This window comes from Camelina sativa, chromosome 17, assembly GCF_030686135.1.
Source record: "Camelina sativa cultivar CO46 ecotype springtype chromosome 17, ASM3068613v1".
NCBI lineage: Eukaryota > Viridiplantae > Streptophyta > Magnoliopsida > Brassicales > Brassicaceae > Camelina > Camelina sativa.
The window spans coordinates 2,747,145-2,768,095 of NC_141896.1; the positions used below are offsets into that span (position 1 = coordinate 2,747,145).

General features: G+C 42.9%; 5 protein-coding genes across 5 annotated transcripts; 3 read left to right on the forward strand and 2 right to left on the reverse strand.

Moving 5' to 3' along the window:
- Nucleotides 1-5: 5 nt before the first annotated feature.
- Nucleotides 6-1,430, forward strand: LOC104754907 (ras-related protein RABA2b). The gene is made up of 3 exons (XM_010477196.3): nt 6-182; nt 314-516; nt 677-1,430. Exons 2-3 carry the CDS (start codon nt 352-354, stop codon nt 1,160-1,162), a joined length of 651 nt encoding a protein of 216 aa, XP_010475498.1. The 5' UTR covers nt 6-182; nt 314-351; the 3' UTR covers nt 1,163-1,430.
- A 344-nt stretch (nt 1,431-1,774) lies between these two features.
- On the forward strand, nt 1,775-4,561 carry LOC104754908 (methylsterol monooxygenase 2-2). Its single transcript, XM_010477197.3, has 7 exons — nt 1,775-2,121; nt 2,858-2,995; nt 3,229-3,374; nt 3,516-3,635; nt 3,733-3,945; nt 4,034-4,114; nt 4,207-4,561. The coding sequence occupies exons 1-7, from the start codon at nt 2,092-2,094 to the stop codon at nt 4,277-4,279; spliced, it is 801 nt and encodes a 266-aa protein (XP_010475499.1). The 5' UTR covers nt 1,775-2,091; the 3' UTR covers nt 4,280-4,561.
- A 644-nt stretch (nt 4,562-5,205) lies between these two features.
- On the reverse strand, nt 5,206-7,350 carry LOC104754910 (protein phosphatase 2C 3-like). The gene is made up of 3 exons (XM_087494733.1): nt 6,591-7,350; nt 6,172-6,483; nt 5,206-6,079 (listed from the first exon to the last, which is right to left on the reverse strand). Exons 1-3 carry the CDS (start codon nt 6,696-6,698, stop codon nt 5,549-5,551), a joined length of 951 nt encoding a protein of 316 aa, XP_087350859.1. The 5' UTR covers nt 6,699-7,350; the 3' UTR covers nt 5,206-5,548.
- A 3,228-nt stretch (nt 7,351-10,578) lies between these two features.
- On the forward strand, nt 10,579-10,965 carry LOC147923283 (uncharacterized). Its single transcript, XM_087495216.1, has one exon. It carries the CDS (start codon nt 10,579-10,581, stop codon nt 10,963-10,965), a length of 387 nt encoding a protein of 128 aa, XP_087351342.1.
- Nucleotides 10,966-19,047: 8,082 nt separating this feature from the next.
- On the reverse strand, nt 19,048-20,893 carry LOC104754911 (tropinone reductase homolog At1g07440-like). The gene is made up of 5 exons (XM_010477199.2): nt 20,303-20,893; nt 20,017-20,224; nt 19,722-19,938; nt 19,501-19,607; nt 19,048-19,415 (listed from the first exon to the last, which is right to left on the reverse strand). The coding sequence occupies exons 1-5, from the start codon at nt 20,461-20,463 to the stop codon at nt 19,227-19,229; spliced, it is 882 nt and encodes a 293-aa protein (XP_010475501.1). The 5' UTR covers nt 20,464-20,893; the 3' UTR covers nt 19,048-19,226.
- Between the last annotated feature and the right edge of the window lie 58 nt (nt 20,894-20,951).

Below are 20,951 nucleotides of genomic sequence, written 5' to 3' on the forward strand. Positions count from 1 at the left end.
AAACTAAAATAAAAGAGAAATAAATGGGGTGTTTCCGTTTTCACCTCGTGAGCACAAAACTCGCAACGTATAAGGAGAGAAAACACACAGAAAGGAAAAACAAAACAAAACCAAAAAAAAAAAAAAAGTAATTTTCCAAAAGCATCTCTTCGATTATCGATCCTTCCCGGCTTGCTTAAAGGGTAAAAAAAATTTCGATTTTCTAGGGTTTTTTTTTAATTCAGGTTGATCTTATCGTCTCCGTTTTCCAAAGACGGTTCTATTGTAATCACTTGGATCGATGTTGACGTGAATTTTGTGTATTTTTGCGTAGGTTTGATCGATCGGACACGCTAGGATTTTTGAGAAGCAATGGCGAATCGAATAGATCACGAGTACGATTACTTGTTTAAGATCGTCCTCATCGGCGATTCCGGTGTTGGTAAATCCAACATTCTCTCTAGATTCACCAGGAACGAGTTCTGTCTCGAATCCAAATCTACCATCGGCGTCGAATTCGCCACCCGTACTCTACAGGTGTGATCCATCTCCCCTTCTCGGATCTTGTTGTTTTAGATATGAAGGTCTTCTCTTAGGGTGTTTGTTTGAAAATGTAAACGGTAGCTATTGGAATCTATGAAGCCTGAGATATTTGTCTTTGTTAATGCTTGATCTCCTATGCGTGTTATCGGATTAGGTTGAAGGGAAAACAGTCAAGGCTCAGATATGGGATACGGCAGGTCAAGAGCGATACAGAGCAATCACAAGTGCTTACTACAGGGGAGCCGTTGGAGCACTTCTTGTGTACGACATAACAAAGAGGCAAACCTTTGAGAATGTGCTGAGATGGTTACGTGAGCTAAGGGATCATGCTGATTCCAACATTGTTATCATGATGGCTGGAAACAAATCAGATCTGAATCACCTGAGATCTGTTGCTGACGAAGATGGAAGCTCTCTTGCTGAGAAGGAAGGTTTGTCGTTTCTCGAGACATCTGCTTTAGAAGCAACAAACATCGAGAAAGCGTTTCAGACCATTTTGTCTGAGATTTATCATATCATAAGCAAGAAAGCCTTGGCTGCACAAGAAGCTGCAGGTAACCTTCCTGTTCCGGGACAAGGAACTGCGATCAATATATCAGATTCATCTGCTACTAACAGAAAAGGTTGCTGTTCTACCTAGTTGTTACCTCCCAACTATTAGCACATGACTAATCCAATCAGTCACACTTTTTGAGTTTTTTTCCAAGAATATCTCTTTTGATCTTTTCCACTGTTCCCTCTTTTTTTTTTTTTTTTAACTTCAGCAAGTATAGCATACCTTTTTTGTTTTTCCAGGTTTTTGTTCTTCCGTATTGAATTTATCATTTTATGTTACAAGGAGTCTGTTTAGTTGTATTGAGAAACAACATTTTCCCAGGAAAAACAAAAAAAAAAAGCTTTTTTCATCATGCAGAAACATTTCTTATTTCTATGAAAGGTCATCTGATTCGACGTGCGCTGTTACATGGTGGAATAGCATGTAACAGCGATCTCCATAGGTTAATCTCTTGGTTTGGCCAGTGTATAGCCAAAGTAGTCTTTTAACTTGTCTATCAAAAATAAAAGAATGGGATTAAATCATGTAAAATTCAAAAAAGAATGTGAGTATGAATGAGAAGAAAACAAAATACTAAGAATGTGACAACAATAAAATTAAAATGTGGAGACCATAATAAAACTTAAATAGGGTTTGACAAAAAAATAAAAAAATAAAATAAAACTTAAATAGGGAGGTTGAGGATGGTGTGAAATTGTACTGAACTACTGATGCGCACGAGAGGGGGGACTACACCGAAAAAGTCCTGCCTCTGATAGAGAGAGAGTGGTCAAACAAAAAAAAAAAAAATTATGAAAAAAAAAAAAAAAAGAAAAAAGAAAAAAAGTTGGTGAAAAAAAAATAAAATAAAAAAAGAAAAATCTCAGTGTTACAGATTTCGTTGCTTTTTCGTGACAGTCTGTTGTTGTTTGTATCAACTGCGTGGCCTCTCTCCCACCTCTTTCTTCTTCTTCTTCTTCTTCTTCTTCTTCTTCTTCATCATCCTTCCCACTTGTCTTCCATAGATCCCATCCATGGCTTCCCTCATCGAATCTGGTTGGCAGGTACCCCTCTTTAGTCTATCTCCTCCTCTGTTTCCGATTCCCTTGGTTTTCCCCGTCTTCGCTGGCTTCAGCCCACCGCATTCGGATACATTCATGCGTGTTTTATTTCTATTCGTTTTGTTCTTTATCCACCGCTCTGGATTGTATTGATCGATCGGGTTATACAAATTTGGTGTCGTGTCGATTGCTCTACTGTTTTAGATCTAAATTTGACTATCATTACTACTGCCAAATTACGTAGGAATCATGAGTGTGTGTTTCAGTTTCCGTTTTGTTTTTTGGGAGCTTAAACGGATCTATGTGTTGTTGGCACTGTGAACCTAAGAACGCATGAATGATAGATATATAATCAAGTCGCTGTTTAACTTGCGGAGTTCCCAATGATCAGCATCCGAATACAGCAAAACGCCGTTCAGATGGATATTACTAATTTGGATTTTGGATGATCTTTCCCCACCTGAAGAATTGACCAGCAGCACTATATAATACTTACTGCATTACTGATTATATCAGTATTTAACACGTGTTGATCGGCATTACTGTGTTTCCTGGACCATCATTTTCTTCAATCTTTGCTTCTACTTTTAATGACAGAGACGTTGAATTGTTGTTGAATGTCAGTAGTATTTGTTTCTACTATATAACTTAACCATCAGATGACGTTTTCTCTTTTATTGTCTATCTGCAAGCTGATGATTATTATTTATTAATTATCTTTCTGTGGTTGTTGATGCAGTACCTTGTGACACATTTTAGCGACTTCCAACTGGCGTGCATTGGGAGTTTTCTCCTCCATGAAAGTGTCTTTTTCTTATCTGGTCTCCCTTTCATTTGTCTTGAAAGGGCTGGCTTTCTCAGCCAATACAAAATTCAGGTTTTCTTCTTATTCACATAATCGTCCCATGTCTCTTCTATTTATGCTTTTTTAGTTTTGTGCGATGGTTTGAATATGATCGTGTAGAGGTTGTTGATCCCCCAAGAGTTCTGTCACACATGAAAGTGTTTTCTTGTAAAGGCAACTGTACTAGTGATTATGAATCTGTTCCTTTTCTCTGCTTCTCTTACCCTTTATGATCAACAAATACTTTTGTTTTTGTTTCTACGCAGACAAAAAATAACACACCTGCAGCCCAAGGAAAATGTATTACACGCCTGCTGCTTTATCATTTCTGTGTAAACTTGCCCCTGATGATAGCCTCTTACCCTGTCTTCAGAGCCATGGGAATGCGAAGCAGTTTTCCTCTGCCGTCCTGGTATTGATGTTAAACTCTTTTATTTTGGCAATCGAAGAATAAAAAAACATAATCAAAAGCTGTCAGTGTTGAGCATCGTGAAAGAACCTGAGCTTATGTTTGATCAGGTATATAAGACCCTCTTTGGTGATGGTCCTGCAGGAAAGAAGTGTCTGCCCAGATATTTTTCTACTTCATCATTGAGGATTTTGTCTTTTATTGGGGTCATCGGATCTTGCATTCAAAATGGCTGTACAAGAATGTCCACAGTGTGCATCATGAGTAAGTTTCCAGTGCTCACCATCTGTTTTGCAGTTTTAATACTTGGCAATGTTAGCTAGATTAATTTCTAAAAAGCAACCATTTAATATTATCCCAGATATGCCACACCGTTTGGTTTGACATCAGAATATGCTCACCCTGCTGAGATTCTATTCCTGGGTTTTGCTACCATAATCGGTCCAGCTCTCACCGGTCCCCACCTGATTACTCTCTGGTTATGGATGGTGTTGAGAGTGCTTGAGACTGTTGAGGCACATTGCGGTTATCATTTCCCATGGAGCCTCTCCAATTTTCTTCCTCTGTATGGAGGGTAAGATCACACATCTAGCCAGCTCTCTTGAATCTCGAATCTATAATAACTTGTTACTAATGGAATTTTTTTACTAATTTGGTAACAGCTCTGACTTCCATGACTACCATCACCGACTGCTCTACACTAAGTCTGGCAACTACTCTTCAACATTTGTGTATATGGACTGGTGATCATCTACACTATATATCTCTTTGCTTTCCAGAAAAGATCTTGATTAGTTTTTAGTCCAGTGTGTAATTCGTCTCTGGTGTTCTGCAGGATCTTTGGTACTGACAAGGGATACAGAAGACTGAAGACCCTTAAAGAAAATGGTGACGTGAAACAAAAGTGAAATGATGCAACCTCTCCGGACATTTTTCTCCGGAGAGGTCTTATTCTGCAACCTCTTTTTTTCCTTAACATTTTGTTATGGGGTTGCTGCAACTGTCGTGTGTCTTAGTTTATGATGTGTGGCTAGAATTGCTACAAATGTGGCATATTTGGAAAAAACATTTGGTACTTCAACTGATTATGTTGTTTAGGTTGGGCAATTGAATCATTTGGTATGTGTCATCAAATTGAAGCTTAATATGCTTCTCATATTTTTTTTGCCAAGTTAAGATGCTGCTACCAATTCCACTGTTCACGAGGTATTCGAACGGGTAAACATGGCGTTACTTAGTGATCCAATACGATCTTTAAAACTGGGAATACTATGTTTTGTATTTTTTTTTTTCTGGCTGAAAGATTGTGCTTTTTGGGGTATGTCAAAATGCCATGTTTGTCAAAATGCTTTGGCTCTGTTGCGTTCGGCCCGGACCATTTGATGCGCGTAGATTCACTGACTTTGTGGTTTTCCTTCCGAATATAATGACAGCTAACTTATGTTGACATTCAATCTGATTAGTGAACATGTTTAGATAAAACACTGATTAGGTCATCTTTAGATCTCAATCAAAACAATCACCCGACACCGACAAGTACGAATTCGCATATAAAATGTGCATCGGTCCTTTGGTGGGTCACGTCCTTTATCTGTTGGTGTAGGGTTTCTTTAATTACCTCTTTGACACGTCCTTCCCCTGTTATCCCCTCTCTCACTATCATTGATTCATTTCCGTGAGATTTTGAATTTCTTCAAACACAAAACTGCTCACTCGTTATAAAAAGATTAAAGTCTCTCGTTTAACAAAAGAAAATTCCCCGATGATGTTCTCGAAGATCACCACGTGTATCCGAAGTCCGAACTAATTGGTTTTGTTATAAAAGCAAAAGAAATATGTACATCACTTTTTATTAATTGAATTTTGAACTGATTCCACCTAAGATAGTGACACATCCTGTCTTCCTTTTCTGTTTGTTCATTACACACATCGAAGAGAAGTAACAAAAAAAAATGGTTCAGAACAAAAAAACCACCCAAACATACCTCCGGTTCAGCCGTTTTTAATAAACCGGGGATTTTTTTTTTTTCAACAATGCTGCCTTTTTTTTTTCCTCACTCTTTTTGGGTTCAGAGATGAAGATTTGACTATTTGAGCTACCTTCGTCCCAAGGAAAAAGAATCATTTTAAACAAAAAAAAAACAACGGTGGGAGTAGAGTGATTTAGGAGATTAGTGTCAAGCTACGTGTCTCTTTCTTCTTCTTCTGAGATCAACAACGACGACGCTTACGTTGTCGCTACTGTGTTTTGCCAACGCCAGCTTCGTCAGCAACACTGACGCCTCCGTACATGCTTTGTCCGTGATCTCTCCTCTCTTCCCGTTCTTTCTTGACCCCACCATCTTCTCCTCCTCCTCCTCCTCTTTCCCTTCTTCTTCACTTCTCCTCCCGGGAGTTTGAGTTTCTCCTCGCCGTCTTCCTGATCCTCCACGACCACCACCCTTTCTATTTAAACACATGTGCACCATCGCACACGCTGCCTCGTTCGTCACTACGTCCCATAACCCGTCACTCGCTAGAATAAGAAACTCATCTTCCTCCGTTCGATCCGTTACCGTCACTTCCGGCTCCGAAGTCACGTACGGTTTCAAGTAGTTGTCTCCTATAGCTCGTGACATAGCTAAAACGCCTAGGACTCTTGCACCATCCCAGTATATCACTCGTCCTCCTGCTTCTTGGATTCGATCAAGCTCATCCGGACGATCCGGCTGTTCAAACGTAGAAAAACCAAACTTAAAATCCACAAAATCCAAACAACTTATCAAATATGTCGATATAAGAGAGATGATAAGAGACTGACCTTGTGATCTGTAGAAAGAGGCACTGCTTTACCATTCCGACAAAGAACAGCTCTGGAATCGCCGCAATTGGCGACAACGATCTTCTCGGGCGTAATGACGGAGACAACGGCTGTGGATCCAACGGCGTCACAGTCCGGAGTCTGTAGCTCACATCTACAGTTAGCGCTCATCACAGTTTCACCCCAACGAACAACTTCTTTATCCATGCGAGTGAAGCTACGTTCCATCATCTTTTTCCATTCTTCCTTCTTATCCGAAAGCGCTTCTTCTTGAACTATCTCGTGAAGCCTCTCTTTACACCTCGCCGCAACCTAAAAAACCGACGCCGTTTCTTGATCAGACAAACTCGTAAAATAATAAAAATATCTCAAAATTTTAAATTCTAAAAATCTAAAAAAAAACAAAAACGGCGTCGTACGTGAGAGCAGCCATGGCCGTCGTAAACACCAAAAAAGTGCCATCTCGTTCGAGAAAACTCGGTTTGTTTCCGTACAAAAGACGGATGAATCGACACCGCATCTTCCATATCTCTCCTTCTCCCACACACCGATGCGACGCCGTATCTCGGCCTCGGATCCGACTCTTTCACCGTCTTCTTAGAAGGAAGAATAATAACCGTACTACCATTATCGACCGATGATGAGTTTATGGAGACGTCACTGTCGTCTTCAAGTAAAACAGTACTCTCTCCGGTGATGACGATGCACAGTTCATAAAATCGTACTCTTCTTGCTTGTTACGCTTATTATAAACCCCCTGATCAGATTTCTCTTCCACGGCCGTCGGATCTAGCCCCGAGGGAGACATCCTGAATCGTTGAACACCACCAATCCTCCACTTCCGGCTAGACCAAGACGGCCTAGATTCACAAGTCGACGTTTCGTCCTCGTAACATATATCAGCCATAATATATCAATCTCCGGTTCAGGCAACGAATCTGTTTTTGATATCAAATAGAAAAAATCTTTTTCTCTGCAATTATTTTTTGTTTGATGATAGAGCATGCAATTGAATAAAAATTTTATCATCGTTACACGTTACAAAGGCATGCCATTTATATACCCCACGCGCCTCCTACCGCTTCACAAAAGAAGAAATTATATATTTAAAATTCCTTTTTTTCTTCTTCGTTTTCAAATTTAACTTTTTTTTTTTTTTAACTTTGATTTTTCTCCTTTGGAAAAAAATCTTTACTCTTAATGACGTGACGTATTTGGTCTTGTATCTGATAAATCTTGACCGTTCATCTAGTCGCTATACAATCTAGAAATGGACCACGTAAGAATCACGATCAGGTGGGAGAGGTACGTGGCCCAATTAACATGCAACAGAAGGGGAGAAAGTAAGTTCCTTTCGCGCCACGATTGTGGTCCATTCTTTCTCCAGAAGACCTTTCCTTTTATTTTTCTGCCTCTTCAGATTGTCTCCTTAAAGATTAAACATCTGTCTAATCACTAATCACCAAATTAATTTTCTTATTTAATTCTAAAGAATCCCATTACGTTAGTTAAAATCTTGATATTGTAGTTAACCTTAATTTGATCTATAATTAGGTCAATCTTTTCCAAGACTAACGAATTAACTACGAAAACTTATAACAGCGATTTTGCTATCTACCCTTCTGTTGGTGTTGGGTTTCAACGATCATAAGGCCCACCAAATAAGCCCATTAGGGCGTACGCGCAGGCCAGGAAAAGAGACCAAGTAAGGACCCATGGAGGAAAACCCGAGCAGGAGGACGAAGTCAACCTGGAGAAGAAATCGGGATTGGGGAGCCGAGATTGCAGCGAGACGTTCAGGAAGGGTTTCGAGGAATTTTAGTTTAAATAGCAGATGAATGTGAAGGACACAACACATGTAATCAAGCTCAGAGCGAATCAATAGAAAAAGTGAATACAAAAGTCCAGTTCGTTGTTTTTCATAGTTCTAAGTCGATTTGTACTGAAAGTCTGCCCAGATCTCATTTTACAAACTTATTCTTCTAATTGTTGTTTCTAGCCCCAACAACTTGGCGCCGCCTGTGGGGACTTAGGTCTTTCTATTCTCAAAAATCGACTGCTTTGAACTCCAGCGAAATGGATCCATCCACCGCTAACACAATCATCTCAGAGACTGCTCCACCAGCGGCAGTCCACGGATCCACCTCCATCAGTGCACCTTCCCAGGGTGCATCCGCGTCAGCCCAGTCCGATAACGAGGTTACAGATCTAGTCAGACCCGGGACAGGCTCATCACTTGACGACAGTCAAGCACCGAACCAAAGTATTTTGGGAGGTTCGGGTCTCACTCATCACAGACCCGCCCAAACTCAGAATCTCGGTAGTACAAACCCAGGGGTTACCGTCGGGGTTGTTCCCACGGCCCCCGCGATCTTGACAGGAAACAGGAATCAGTCCCGAGTATGGACTTGTTCAGAGAATAACGGAACGAACCGACCCGGACAGCACCATGCGCCGGTGGTCTCCTCCGGGACCCCCGTCAGCAACGATCTGTCCGAGATTCGCGGAATGCTCGCCGTTCTGATCGATAAGACCCAAAGTCAAGATGCGACAAATCAGGCCCTCATGAACAGAATCGAGCGGCATGAACAAGAGCTCGCTTCTCGCGCAAATCTCGGACCCTATCGGGATTCCGCGTACTCTTCGGGAACAGCTTTAACCAATCCCACGGAAAGAGCGCTTCCCCGGACTCGTCTCGACTTTGAGGCGGTCCATGTTACCCCGCCCGGGATAAGAACGTTACCCGTTTTTGCGCCGTCAGAGAGCAACGGAGCTCCGAGCTCGTCGGTCTTAAATGGTAACGCGAGCTCGCGACGTTACGAGAATCCCCCATCCGGGGACGTCGGGTCAGCAGGGCAGGTCCTCCGCACCTCGGGGGCTCTGGAGGGCTCCTCGGTGAGACTGGATCCAGTCCCGACAGGAGAACTCAGAAATGGGGCGTCACGAGGAATAACGACCGAGGATCTCGGTCTTCCCGGACCTCCGAGTAGCGGCGCATTCAGCGCGCAGTTCCTAACCGAGTACATGAATAAGGCAAGCGCCGAGATGGCCCAAATCCGCTCTAAGGTGCACCTGGCAACAAGCGCAGCCCCAGACATCGATCGCGTGATCGCCGAAACAAGGCGTACCCCGTTCACAGACCGAATCGCGAAGGTTCGCCTTCGTGACGTGGGCAAGCTCCGCCTTCCCGAATACGCGGGCATAACGGACCCGGGAGCGCACCTCCGAGCTTTCAGATTAGCCATAACAAAAGCTTATCTCACCGACGACGAGTGTGAAGCCGGCTACTGCCGTTACTTCGCCGAGAACCTGGTGGGACCGGCGTTGGAATGGTTCGCCTCTTTGGAATCTAACTCCATTGACAGTTCGATCAGCTCGCCTCGGTATTTTTGAAGCAGTATTCAGTCTTTTTCCAAGCTAAGGTGACCGAATCAGACCTTTGGCTTCACGTCCAAGAAAAAGACGAACCGCTCCGCGATTACATCAATCGCTTCAAGTCAACCAAAGCCAGGATAACCAACCTAAACGACGAGGTTGTCCTGGCAGCCCTTCGGCATGGCTTATGGTACACCTCGAAATTCCGCGAAGAGCTCACCGTTCGACAACCCCCGTCGCTCGACGACGCACTCCATAGGTCGATTAATTTCGCCCGAGCAGAGGAGGAGCAGGCCACTCTGGCCGAGATCCATAAGTCATCAAAAGCACCGTACAATCCTCCCAAAAAGACTCTCCGGAAGGAGCCGTTTGAGTCTGGTTTGCATGCTTTCGCGGTTGACTCCGCACCCAAAGTAAAAAAACCCGAACTTCGATCCCGAGAAATTCTGCAAGTATCACAAAATACGCGGACACTCGACTGAAGAGTGCAGAACCGTGGGACGTCTCCTCGCGCGGAAGCACGAAGCGGGAGAGCTCGGCGAAATCGACCTCGAAAAAGAGGGAGAAAGGGCGAGAGAAGCCAACGCCACTACCAAAGAAGCCGCAGCTAAGCGCGAAAGGACCGACGAGGCCGAGGGATCTTCCCCCCCTCCAGCCCCAAAGAAACGCATTGACCTGGTGTTCAAAGGACTCTCTCTTTGCCGTACCTCCCCCGGCTCGGTATTTACCCCGCCTCCGGCTCCCCGGAGGCTCGCGAGCTTCCGCCCGTTCATCTCCCGATGTTTCAAAGAGTCAAATCCGACTCATAGAGTCGACTTCATCACGGGAGGATCCTCCTTATGTCGTAACTCAGTTAATTCGATCAAGGCCTACCAACGTAGGGTCGATAGTTACCATCGTGAACGGAAACCCCGCTCAGACCCGGACTACGAGATTACGTTTTAGGAAAGCGAAACCACGGACCTGGATAAACCCCACGACGACGCTCTAATCGTAAGGTTAGACGTCGGGGGATGCGAGCTCTCCAGAATAATGATCGACACCGGGAGCTCCGTCGATCTCTTGTTCTACGATGCTTTTAGGCGGATGGGTTATCCTGATTCCGAGCTAAAAGGGGCCAAAACCCCGCTCACCGGGTTCGCCGGCGACACGAGCTTAGCTAAGGGCACCATTTCCCTCATAGTGGAAGCCCGTGGGGTACGACGTCTCGTCGACTTCGTGGTCGTCGATCGTCCCGCCCCCTTCAACGCTATCCTCGGCAGACCTTGGTTATATGGGATGAAGGCGGTCCCGTCAACGTACCACCAATGTGTGAAGTTCCCGTCACGGGGCGGAATTGCCACCATCTACGGTAGCCAACGAACCTCAAGACAGTGTTACAGAAGCGGCTACGATCCGATCAAAAAATCTGACCAATAGCAATTAATGATCGCTGACGAGCTGGAATCAAGACAGCTCGTTAAGCGCACAGATCCCGCCTCGCGCGGACTCGTAATGACCAAGGTCGATCAGGTCCCAATCATGGAAGGGCACCCGGAACGATGCGTTGGAATCGGGGTCGATCTCAAACCTAGTACAAGGAACGACCTGATCCAGTTTCTGGGTCGGAATCACAACACCTTCGCCTGGTCCTCATCGGACATGAAAGGAATCGACATTAGCGTGACTTCTCACCAGCTCAACATCGACCCCACCTACAAACCCATAAAACAGAAGCGTCGTAAGCTCGGCCCCGAAAGGGCGAAAGCAGTGAACGACGAGGTGGATCGACTATTGAAAATAGGGTCTATCCGCGAGGTCCAGTACGCCGAGTGGCTAGCCAACCCCGTAGTGGTCAAAAAGAAAAACGGGAAATGGCGGATCTGCATTGACTTCAAAGATCTCAACAAAGCCTGTCCGAAGGACAATTATCCGCTTCCTCATATCGATCGACTGGTCGAGGCAACCGCCGGACACGAGACTCTCTCCTTTATGGACGCCTTCTCGGGGTATAATCAAATCTTGATGGACCCCGCCGACCAGGAAAAGACCGCGTTCATCACGGACCGAGGCACCTATTGCTACAAAGTAATGCCTTTCGGACTTAAAAACGCAGGAGCAACCTACCAGAGGTTAGTCAACAAGATGTTCGCCGAGCATCTTGGAAAAACCATGGAAGTTTACATCGACGATATGCTCGTCAAGTCAATGCGCGAGCAGGATCATATTCCTCAGCTCAAAGAATGCTTCAAAATACTAAACCTGTATGGAATGAAGCTCAACCCGACCAAGTGCACGTTCGGTGTCGCGTCGGGAGAATTCCTTGGGTATCTGGTCACAGAACGTGGGATCGAAGCGTATTCAAAACAAATTGCAACATTCCTCGAAATGCCTTCGCCAAGGACAACTCGGGAGGTCCAGAGGTTAACAGGGCGGATAGCCGCCCTGAACCGATTCATTGCGCGGTCTACAGACCGTTGCCTCCCATTCTACCAGTTGCTTAAGGGCAATCGGAAATTCGAGTGGGACGACAAGTGTGAAGAGGCATTCCAAGAATTAAAAAAGTACCTCACTGAACCCCCTGTCCTGTCGAAGCCTGCGGATGGGGAACACCTCTTCCTCTATATCGCCGTATCCGACTCCGCGGTAAGCGGGGTATTGGTACGAGAGCACGAGGGGAAACAGAAACCCGTCTATTACGCCAGCAAGACCCTTGTTGACGCTGAAATGCGATACCCCGCTATGGAAAAGCTGGCACTAGCAGTCGTGATGTCGGCTCGCAAACTGCGCCCTTATTTCCAGTCGCACACGATCGTAGTGATGACGTCCCAACCCATTCGGACCATCCTTCACAGTCCTAGCCAGTCCGGCAGGTTAGCCAAATGGGCCATAGAACTCAGCGAATACGATATCGAATACCGGCCACGCACCTGCGCCAAGTCGCAAGTCCTCGCCGATTTCGCCATCGAACTCGCCACGACCAACGAAAATACCGGGAACGCCTCCGAGAGATGGTCGCTATACGTGGACGGAGCATCGTCCAGACAGGGGTGCAGAATCGGAATCCGACTCATATCCCCGACCAACGAAATAATGGAACAGTCCTTCCGACTCGGGTTCGTAGCCTCGAACAACGAGGCTGAGTACAAGGCCCTAATAGCCGGACTCCGGCTGGCATTAGGTGTGGGAGTCAAAGAGCTCGCTGCATTCAGCGACTCGCAGCTCGTAACCGGTCAGTTCCATGGGAGCTACGACACGAATTGTGAGCGGATGGGCGCTTATCTCCAAGTCGTTCGATCAATGGCCGAGCAGTTCTCAACGTTCGAACTCACCAAAATTCCCCGGGGAGAGAATTCAGCCGCCGACGCCCTCGCCGCGCTGGCTTCCACCTTCGACCCTTCGGTCAAACGAATCATACCCGTCGAGGGAATAGGTCAACCAAGTATCTCTATCCCAGTTAAGGCTCAGAGCATTAACCAGGTCCTAGCCGGATCCGGTCCCCACTCGGGAGAACCTGAACAAGTACCTGATCGGGACGACGAGCTCTTGGACGATCTTATCTCCGAAGACGAGCAAGAAGCGGAACCCGAAACGGACTGGCGAGTCCCAATTCGTGATTATATCACAAGTGGGACCGCACCAAAGGATCGATGGCAAGCGCGTAAGCTCAAAGCTCAGAGCGCGCGGTTCTGTATCATCGGCGAGGAGTTATACAAGCGGTGTATCTCCGGACCATACCTCAGGTGCGTGCACGGGGACGAAACCCTTAGCATCATGAGGGACGCCCACGAGGGTCCCTGCGGAAACCACTCCGGAGGACGATCACTGGCCCTCAGAATCAAACGGCAAGGATACTTTTGGCCAACCATGCTCGCGGACTGCGACGAGCACGCTAGAAAGTGTGATCCCTGCCAACGACACGCACCTCTGATCAATCAGCCCGCTGAGCTAATGAGCTCGGTCTCCGCTCCTTACCCCTTCATGCGGTGGTCGATGGATGCCATCGGACCCCTCGAACAGTCGGGAAAACGACGCGTTACTAACCTACTGGTTGTGACCTATTACTTTACTAAATGGATCGAGGCCGAATCCTACCAGTCCATCACGGGTGAACACGTAAAGGATTTTCTCTGGAAAAACGTGGTGTGTCGACACGGAATCCCCTACGAGATCGTAACTGATAACGGGACGAACTTGGTGTCCGCTGTGGTTCAAAAGTTTTGCGACACATGGGGTATACGACTAACCCCGTCTACCCCCCGGTACCCCCAAGGAAACGGGCAGGCCGAAGCAGCCAACAAATTGATCCTGCACAGCCTCAAGCGCCGTCTGAGCGCCGCGAAGTCAGGCTGGGACGCTCAGCTCCCCGGAGTATTGTGGGCCACCCGAACTACGCCGCGTGGCAGCACGGGCGAGACCGCGTTCTCCTTAGCCTACGGAATTGAGGCCGTAATACCGGCAGAAGTTACCATAGGCAGTATTCGCCGAGCTGTTTCCCCCGAGAATGAGGAGGAAAATAGCGAAGCGCTGCGCGATCACCTCGACGTCATCGACGAGAAGAGAGAACAAGCCTACGTGCGAGTTCAAAATTACCAGAATGCCATCGCTCGCTTCTATAACTCGAAGATCCGACCTCGGCGTTTCGCCGTCGGGGACCGAGTACTCCGTCGAATGTTCGATCACAGAAAAGAAAAGAACGCCGGCAAAATGGGAACCAAATGGGAAGGACCTTTCCGTATCACCGAGGTCGTTCGCAATGGCGTATATCGCCTCGTAGACGAGAGCAACGGTAAAGCCGAGCTCCGGCCTTGGAACGTCATGAACCTCAAAAAATACTTCTAAGAGGTATCCATAATAATCGAACTACGACCTGGCTTGATCCCCTTACGGGGTACGTAGGCAGCTCAATATCCTGAGCGCAGCCACCTTCCCAACTCGATCCGCTCCGCAAAATCTTTCCAAATAAAACGCGAATTTTACCATGACCTGGTGCACCGTTACCAAATATACCAAATCAACAAACAATAACTCTTTCTAACGGCGCGACGAAATTGCCTACAAATAAACGTACCTACGACACCAAACAGCACATGCGAATTTCGCACTGTCTTGCAACCGTTTCAAGCTTTTTCGAACACTTCATCAAAAACAAAAAAAAACAACAAGGTCAACACAGCTCTAGCTAACAGTCCGCACCCCACGACCTCACGTGAAAGCAAATAAGATTTCACTACCCAATTTGGAAAACCTCAAAGGACTTCATCCCCAAATAGCAAATTTTTAGTGAATTATACGGAGTTCACAAATTAAGTGCCCGGGGAACATTTCCCGCTGTCCATAAGCCGGGCTAGGAGAGAGGGGTAATCATCACGAAGATCTCGGAAGCCGAGATTCATTGAGCCTTCCCCGAGGAAGATCGCGAAACCGAAACGACATGAAAGATTCTCTGGATATTCGCCTTCCAACCCTCCGAAAAATAGGTTAAAAGGCTGGGGGACAATTGTTGGTGTTGGGTTTCGACGATCATAAGGCCCACCAAATAAGCCCATTAGGGCGTACGCGCAGGCCAGGAAAAGAGGCCCAGTAAGGGCCCATGGAGAAAAACCCGAGCAGGAGGACGAAGTCAACCTGGAGAAGAAATCGGGATTGGAGAACCGAGATTGCAGCGAGACGTTGAGGAAGGGTTTTGAGGAATTTTAGTTTAAATAGCAGATGAATGTGAAGGACACAACACATGTAATCAAGCTCAGAGCGAATCAATAGAAAAAGTGAATACAAAAGTCCAATTCGTTGTTTTTCATAGTTCTAAGTCGGTTTGTACCGAAAGTCTGCCCAGATCTCATTTTACAAACTTATTCTTCTAATTGTTGTTTCTAGCCCCAACACCTTCTTAATTATATACTGTGAAGAAGTGTGTGTAACTACAATTAGGTTACTTTTAGACACGTATGTTAACTTTTCATATTAAAATTCTCTTTTTTTTTTTTTTTACTTTACTACAGAACATCTGTTAATTTGTTGAATACTATCTATATCACTATATATATGGTAATATGGACCGAGACTATTCTCCTAAGACAACGGCTATATATTAATATATGCACTGTGTGAATTTGCAATGTATCAAAGGCTCGCTAAAAATTACTGATCTTTTTATACGTTGTATCTTCAAAATACTCCCAATTAATTAAAATCTTGCATTACCAATTTACCACAAATATATATAGATGCCTATTATAATAAGTTGATTGCACAAAAAAAAAATCAAAAAATCAAAGGCGGTTATTTATATGGTTTTTTAAGTCAGTTTCAAAGTACAGTAGTACTTGTTTGTGATCATATATTACCTGTCTGTGTATAACACCAGTCTGATGGAAATATTGAAGAAGTTTTTACAGTTTATTCATGATTACCTAACATACATAATCAATGAAAAGAAAAGAGACTAACGAGTAGAGTTAGTCAGTGCATATGATTTTATCCGTATCTCTAATAAATTAGTATATATTTGATTTGTCGGGGAAGCTTAGATTTGAATTCGGATTACTTAAAAGAGTTAAGATCCACAAAGATTCTCAGCACTCAAAAAATATATATAGTGTTCAGCATATCCATTTTAATAATTCAGATTTTAGAGTACGGAGACCAAGATTTTAAACTACAGCGTATATAATTAAGAGAACAGTTATAGTATTGAATATAACAAATCTGTCTTCACTAAGTGGGATTTGTTATAATAAGCACGAGATTTCACGCAACTAAATCTCATCTGTTCACCTGTAGTAGTTACATTCATGATTACTTAAACAAACAAAATCTATATTACTAAAAAATTAAGGCCTCATCAGTTAGTAAAGTAGTCACTATGATGAAGTAGAAGAAAGTTAGCAAGAGAAAGCCGTACAGAGGACACGTAATTGCCTTGGAATTAGGATTTAGGAGTTTTGTTAACCGTTAAAGCCATTATTCAATTTTTAATTATAAAATAAATAAATAAAAACAAAAACAAAAAAGGCTTTTTTTGGTGAAGAAGTGGCCCAACCATTTATTTATCTCAACGTTTTTTTTTTTCCTTTTTGTTCAATTACGGCGACTGGGGGACCCGCTAAACTTTATTAGAGAATCTGAGGGCTCAGTTTTTCTCCACCGTACACGTGTTACCATCGTAGCTCTCATTACGTTGGATATTTTTTTTTACTGACTACTAGTGTTTGCAGTGAAGTTAGGTCGCTTTGTCTCTCACAGTCTCACTCTCAAAAAGGTCACATGACAACAACATCTTTAATGTGTCTCGACTTAAAAAAATGCTACTAATTGATTTAGCAGCAATCCTTTGCATGTTTCCTTTTTTCTCGCCGGACAATCGTCTTTTATGTTTCGTTTTGAGCATATATATATTAGTGTTGGGGCGCTAGCTAGTTGGGATCGACTTCAGATAGAGTTTTTCGACCCACATTAAGACCTTCTTTCATCCACGTACCACATTTCTATTCGCTGTTTTTTTTAAAAAGTGGAAAAATGGAAAAATCTCGCTCCCAAACAAACGCTGTAGATAAGAATGATATCATTAGCAAGTAGCAACAATATCATGCAATTGCATCTAAACTTTTTTATCGCTAATTTATGAAAGATTTTGTCTGGCACTAATTCAAAAGCCGTTGCTTTCAATAAATTTTGGACAGTTATTGCTTTAATTCAAGTGATTAATTACGGATAAAATATATGCATGCTAGCAGAAATCAACATAACTGATACCCATTTCCATTTCCGAATCATTTGTTCAACAACAAATATTTTGAGATCCATATACCTTTATCATAAAAATAAAAAACATCTACAGTGTATTTTCATGCTCATGTCATATCTAGGCAGTACTCTTCTATTAGTCGTCTTCATGGAGATCGATACTTCCATTAAATTACATCCGATCCACCCCATTCAAAGCAAACATTAATTGATGTACCACTGCCACCTACAATTTTTTCCGTCTATTGGTTTCATCACAACCCTTATAAAACACACGATGTAGTCTAAATCTTACTTTAATCATGAACCAACAGTTTTTACTCATCTAGCAATAAGGTAAAAGACGAGATTTTTGGGAAAAAAAAAGTGAATACACATCATTGTGAATAAGATCATCAGAAACTATAGTAAAATAATTGTGATGAGTGTTACCGTAATCTCAAATTCGTTACAATGAAATTTGTAGAGGGTTAAACGGGGCCCTCGTTCGTGTACCCACCGATTCCATCCAAAATCACACTTTAATTGAATTGAGTCCCTATTCTGATCATGAAGCTGCTAGAATCATTGGTATGTGACAAAATCATTCAGTTTCTGTTTTTGGAATATAGCGTATGAGTTATCATGACCTTAATATTATAATACGATTTGATAAAGATGGTATTATTTTAGTAGAAATATCTAAAGCTTAGTGTGCATGGTGGCATGCACCTCGACTTCGGCCTACGATACATCCATGGTCTTGTACTTATGTGGTCATTTAATTTCTATTTTTTTTGCACCACTTCTCGTTTAATTTCACTTTCAGGTTCGCTGAACGTTTGAACATAGATTAGAATTTGAAATAAAAGTAAAAAAGTTAAAAGAAAAAAAAGAAGAAGAAGCTAATTTACATTTTATTGTATCGTGACAACTATGTAGTTAGGGTAGGGGTGGTGGATACACGTTTTGAATAAAATATGGGGTACTGCTTAACTAATGTTGAATTATATAGTGATAAGTTAGGGTATTATAAAATAGTTCGAACCAAAACTTTGTGCTTTTATCATAATAACTAGCTAGTTTATGTTGCAAGATTGATCTGATTTATGAAACACCTTTCCTTTATTTGAAATTACAAATTATAGGTTTCTGTAGACTATATAGCTGATAGATCTGGAAAGATTCGCCTTAGATATTTTCTGAAGTTTGAAGTCTCCTATTATATATACTTTAGTACTCACAAGACCGGTCTAACATTATAAGAGAAGCAAAAGAGCAAAATATTGTTTTAAAACAACAATTATAAGATTTTTTATTTTATTTTTGGGGATTTATTTCTAAAAGAATTAATATGATTTCAATATAAATTGCCATCAAGATATGTATTTATTCAGTAATAGAAAAGGTTGAACATGCGGCCATGCGGCATCCAGTACTGGTGGCATGAAAAGCTGATAGAAGCCGAAAAAATTGAAAACACGTCAGAAATATGAGATAACGCACATATGTTGTGTAAACAGAGTTGCAGAGAGATGTGGTCTGGATCAGGATAAAATCGTATTATTTTGGATGGGAGGACAAAATACCACTTTTGATTTTACATATTTTAATTTTGATCACTCTTGTTTGTATCACTGTTGTCAGTAGGGGTGGCACACTAGCACATACTTTAAAGCAAAACCCAAATTCAGGTCATGTAAGTTTCCTGAATTATAGTATTAGATTTTGATCAAAACCGAGCTAGAAATTAACCATAACGATAAGATTCTATGGTCACATATAGGTCTAGACGCGTTTCAGAGGAAAATAGTACTTATCTCATAAAAAAAGCAGATATAAGATAGAAGAAAAGCCAATATATTCTGCTTCTCTATGCTTCAGCGGTGACTTAGCCAATATAACGTACGTGACAAGTCTCGACATTGAAACTTATTATATAAAGTTGAGTTTTGTTTGTTTTTGGGACATTGGATTTAACCTTGTGGCTGATACGAGAAGCCATTGACAGTGAGACCTCCATCTACACATATGGTTTGACCAGTTATGTAAGAAGCTGCAGGCATACATAGAAAAGCCACAAGCGAGGCTACTTCTTCGGGCTCTCCCAAACGCCCTAATGGCTTTCTAGACACAAACGCCTTTACGAACTCATCATCATACACCTAAAGATTATCATCAAAGTCAAGGGATCAGCAAAGTCAATAAGGAGAGATGGAAGAAACTGTAGCATAGTAGTTTGTATCTCACAGCTCCAACTATATGAGTCGCAATGCCTGCAGGAGCCACAGCATTAGCCCTTATACCGTCACTAGCCCATTCACATGCCAGATTCCTTGCTAGCTGATTCATCGCTCCTATGTCACACACACACACACAAACAGAGTTGCAGAGTAGATGGAGCCAACAGACCTATAAGTTTAAGCACATAGGTCTTTGTTCTCTTCAATAATTTTTAGTAGATACATTACCTTTTGTTGCAGAGTAGATGGAGCTAAAAGTAAGCGATACAACTCCAGCAACAGAAGACATGAACACAATGTTCCCACACCCTGAAGTCTTAAGCAGAGGATGTGCAAGCTGACTCAGATGATAAGCAGATTCTAAGTTTGTCGAAATATGAAACGAGAAATCCTCTGCTGTACAATCCACCGTCGGCTTTGGCCGAATCGCTCCAACATTATTTATCTAATAATCAAAACATGACATTAGTTAAAATCAAGATTTTGGGTAATTAATATATAGGAATGTAAAGAATTAACGTACGAAAATGTCGAGCTTCCCACCAAACATTGAAGACACAGTCTGCATTAAGTTCTCTCTCTCTGTTCTCAAAGATACGTCACAGACTGAGCCAGTGACTTGAATACCCTTATTTTTCCATTTGCTCAAACACTCATTAAGCTGAGATTCATCTCTGGCACAAGTATGTATCACTGCTCCGAATCCTGCAAGCTCCTCTACTATAGCATGCCTGTTTGGTTCAAGAAACAGAGATTAAATTAAGAAAATATGGAAAGATTGTGGAGCGTAGTCAGGATAGTATACGAACCCGATCCCTTTGGTTCCCCCGGTTACAAGAGCGGTCTTGGCCTTAAGGCTCCATCTGTGGCTTTGCTCTGCTCCAGACATTGCTCTTCTACGTATAAAGGAGCTTAGATGAAAAGTAAAGAGAATTAAGTGGAGCACAAACTCACAAAGTTGATTGATCATCAATCAATCATATCACTGGAGATAAAAAGTCAAACTCAAGATGTTGGGCCGGATCCATCAGGAATATCTCAGACTCAAGAGGATCCAAATCGTCCATGTACATAACAACCAATCTTAAGGCCCCCGTGCCTCTACAATATAACAAGAGAAAAATAATCCTAATACAGTATACTTATTATGGTGGAGTATATATAGAGATAGTTTAGCTAGTGGTCGAGATTTTTTTTAATTTGTAGTTTCCATGAAGCGTCTATATACGATAGAATAATTCAGAGTTTCAGACAAACAACTTCACACATAACAATACAGCCTTTCGTCTCTTTCTTATTATTGCCGGCGCGTCAAAATCGACTTCAGAAATAAGAGATAAGGCGTGTATTTGTATATGATAGATGATAGATATGGTCATGGGTCAGCCGGTCAGGATAAAACCGTATTATTTTGGATGGGAAAACAAAATACCACTCTTTATTTTACATATTTATTTA

Excerpts from the sequence above, each read along its gene's own strand:
- LOC104754908 (XM_010477197.3), top strand. The coding sequence starts at position 2,092 with ATGGCTTCCCTCATCGAATCTGGTTGGCAG. Across the intron at positions 3,375-3,515 it reads AGTTTTCCTCTGCCGTCCTG|GAAAGAAGTGTCTGCCCAGA; the intron begins GTATTGATGTTA and ends ATGGTCCTGCAG. Across the intron at positions 3,636-3,732 it reads GTCCACAGTGTGCATCATGA|ATATGCCACACCGTTTGGTT; the intron begins GTAAGTTTCCAG and ends ATATTATCCCAG.
- LOC104754911 (XM_010477199.2), bottom strand. The coding sequence starts at position 20,463 with ATGATCAATCAACTTTGTGAGTTTGTGCTCCACTTAATTCTCTTTACT. Across the intron at positions 20,225-20,302 it reads GGGGGAACCAAAGGGATCGG|GCATGCTATAGTAGAGGAGC; the intron begins GTTCGTATACTA and ends TGAACCAAACAG. Across the intron at positions 19,416-19,500 it reads CGACTCATATAGTTGGAGCT|GTGTATGATGATGAGTTCGT; the intron begins GTGAGATACAAA and ends GATAATCTTTAG.
- LOC104754910 (XM_087494733.1), bottom strand. The coding sequence starts at position 6,698 with ATGGAAGATGCGGTGTCGATTCATCCGTCTTTTGTACGGAAACAAACC. Across the intron at positions 6,484-6,590 it reads ACGGCCATGGCTGCTCTCAC|GTTGCGGCGAGGTGTAAAGA; the intron begins GTACGACGCCGT and ends TCGGTTTTTTAG. Across the intron at positions 6,080-6,171 it reads CTCTTTCTACAGATCACAAG|CCGGATCGTCCGGATGAGCT; the intron begins GTCAGTCTCTTA and ends ACGTTTGAACAG.
- LOC147923283 (XM_087495216.1), top strand. The coding sequence starts at position 10,579 with ATGATCGACACCGGGAGCTCCGTCGATCTCTTGTTCTACGATGCTTTT.
- LOC104754907 (XM_010477196.3), top strand. The coding sequence starts at position 352 with ATGGCGAATCGAATAGATCACGAGTACGATTACTTGTTTAAGATCGTC. Across the intron at positions 517-676 it reads TCGCCACCCGTACTCTACAG|GTTGAAGGGAAAACAGTCAA; the intron begins GTGTGATCCATC and ends TTATCGGATTAG.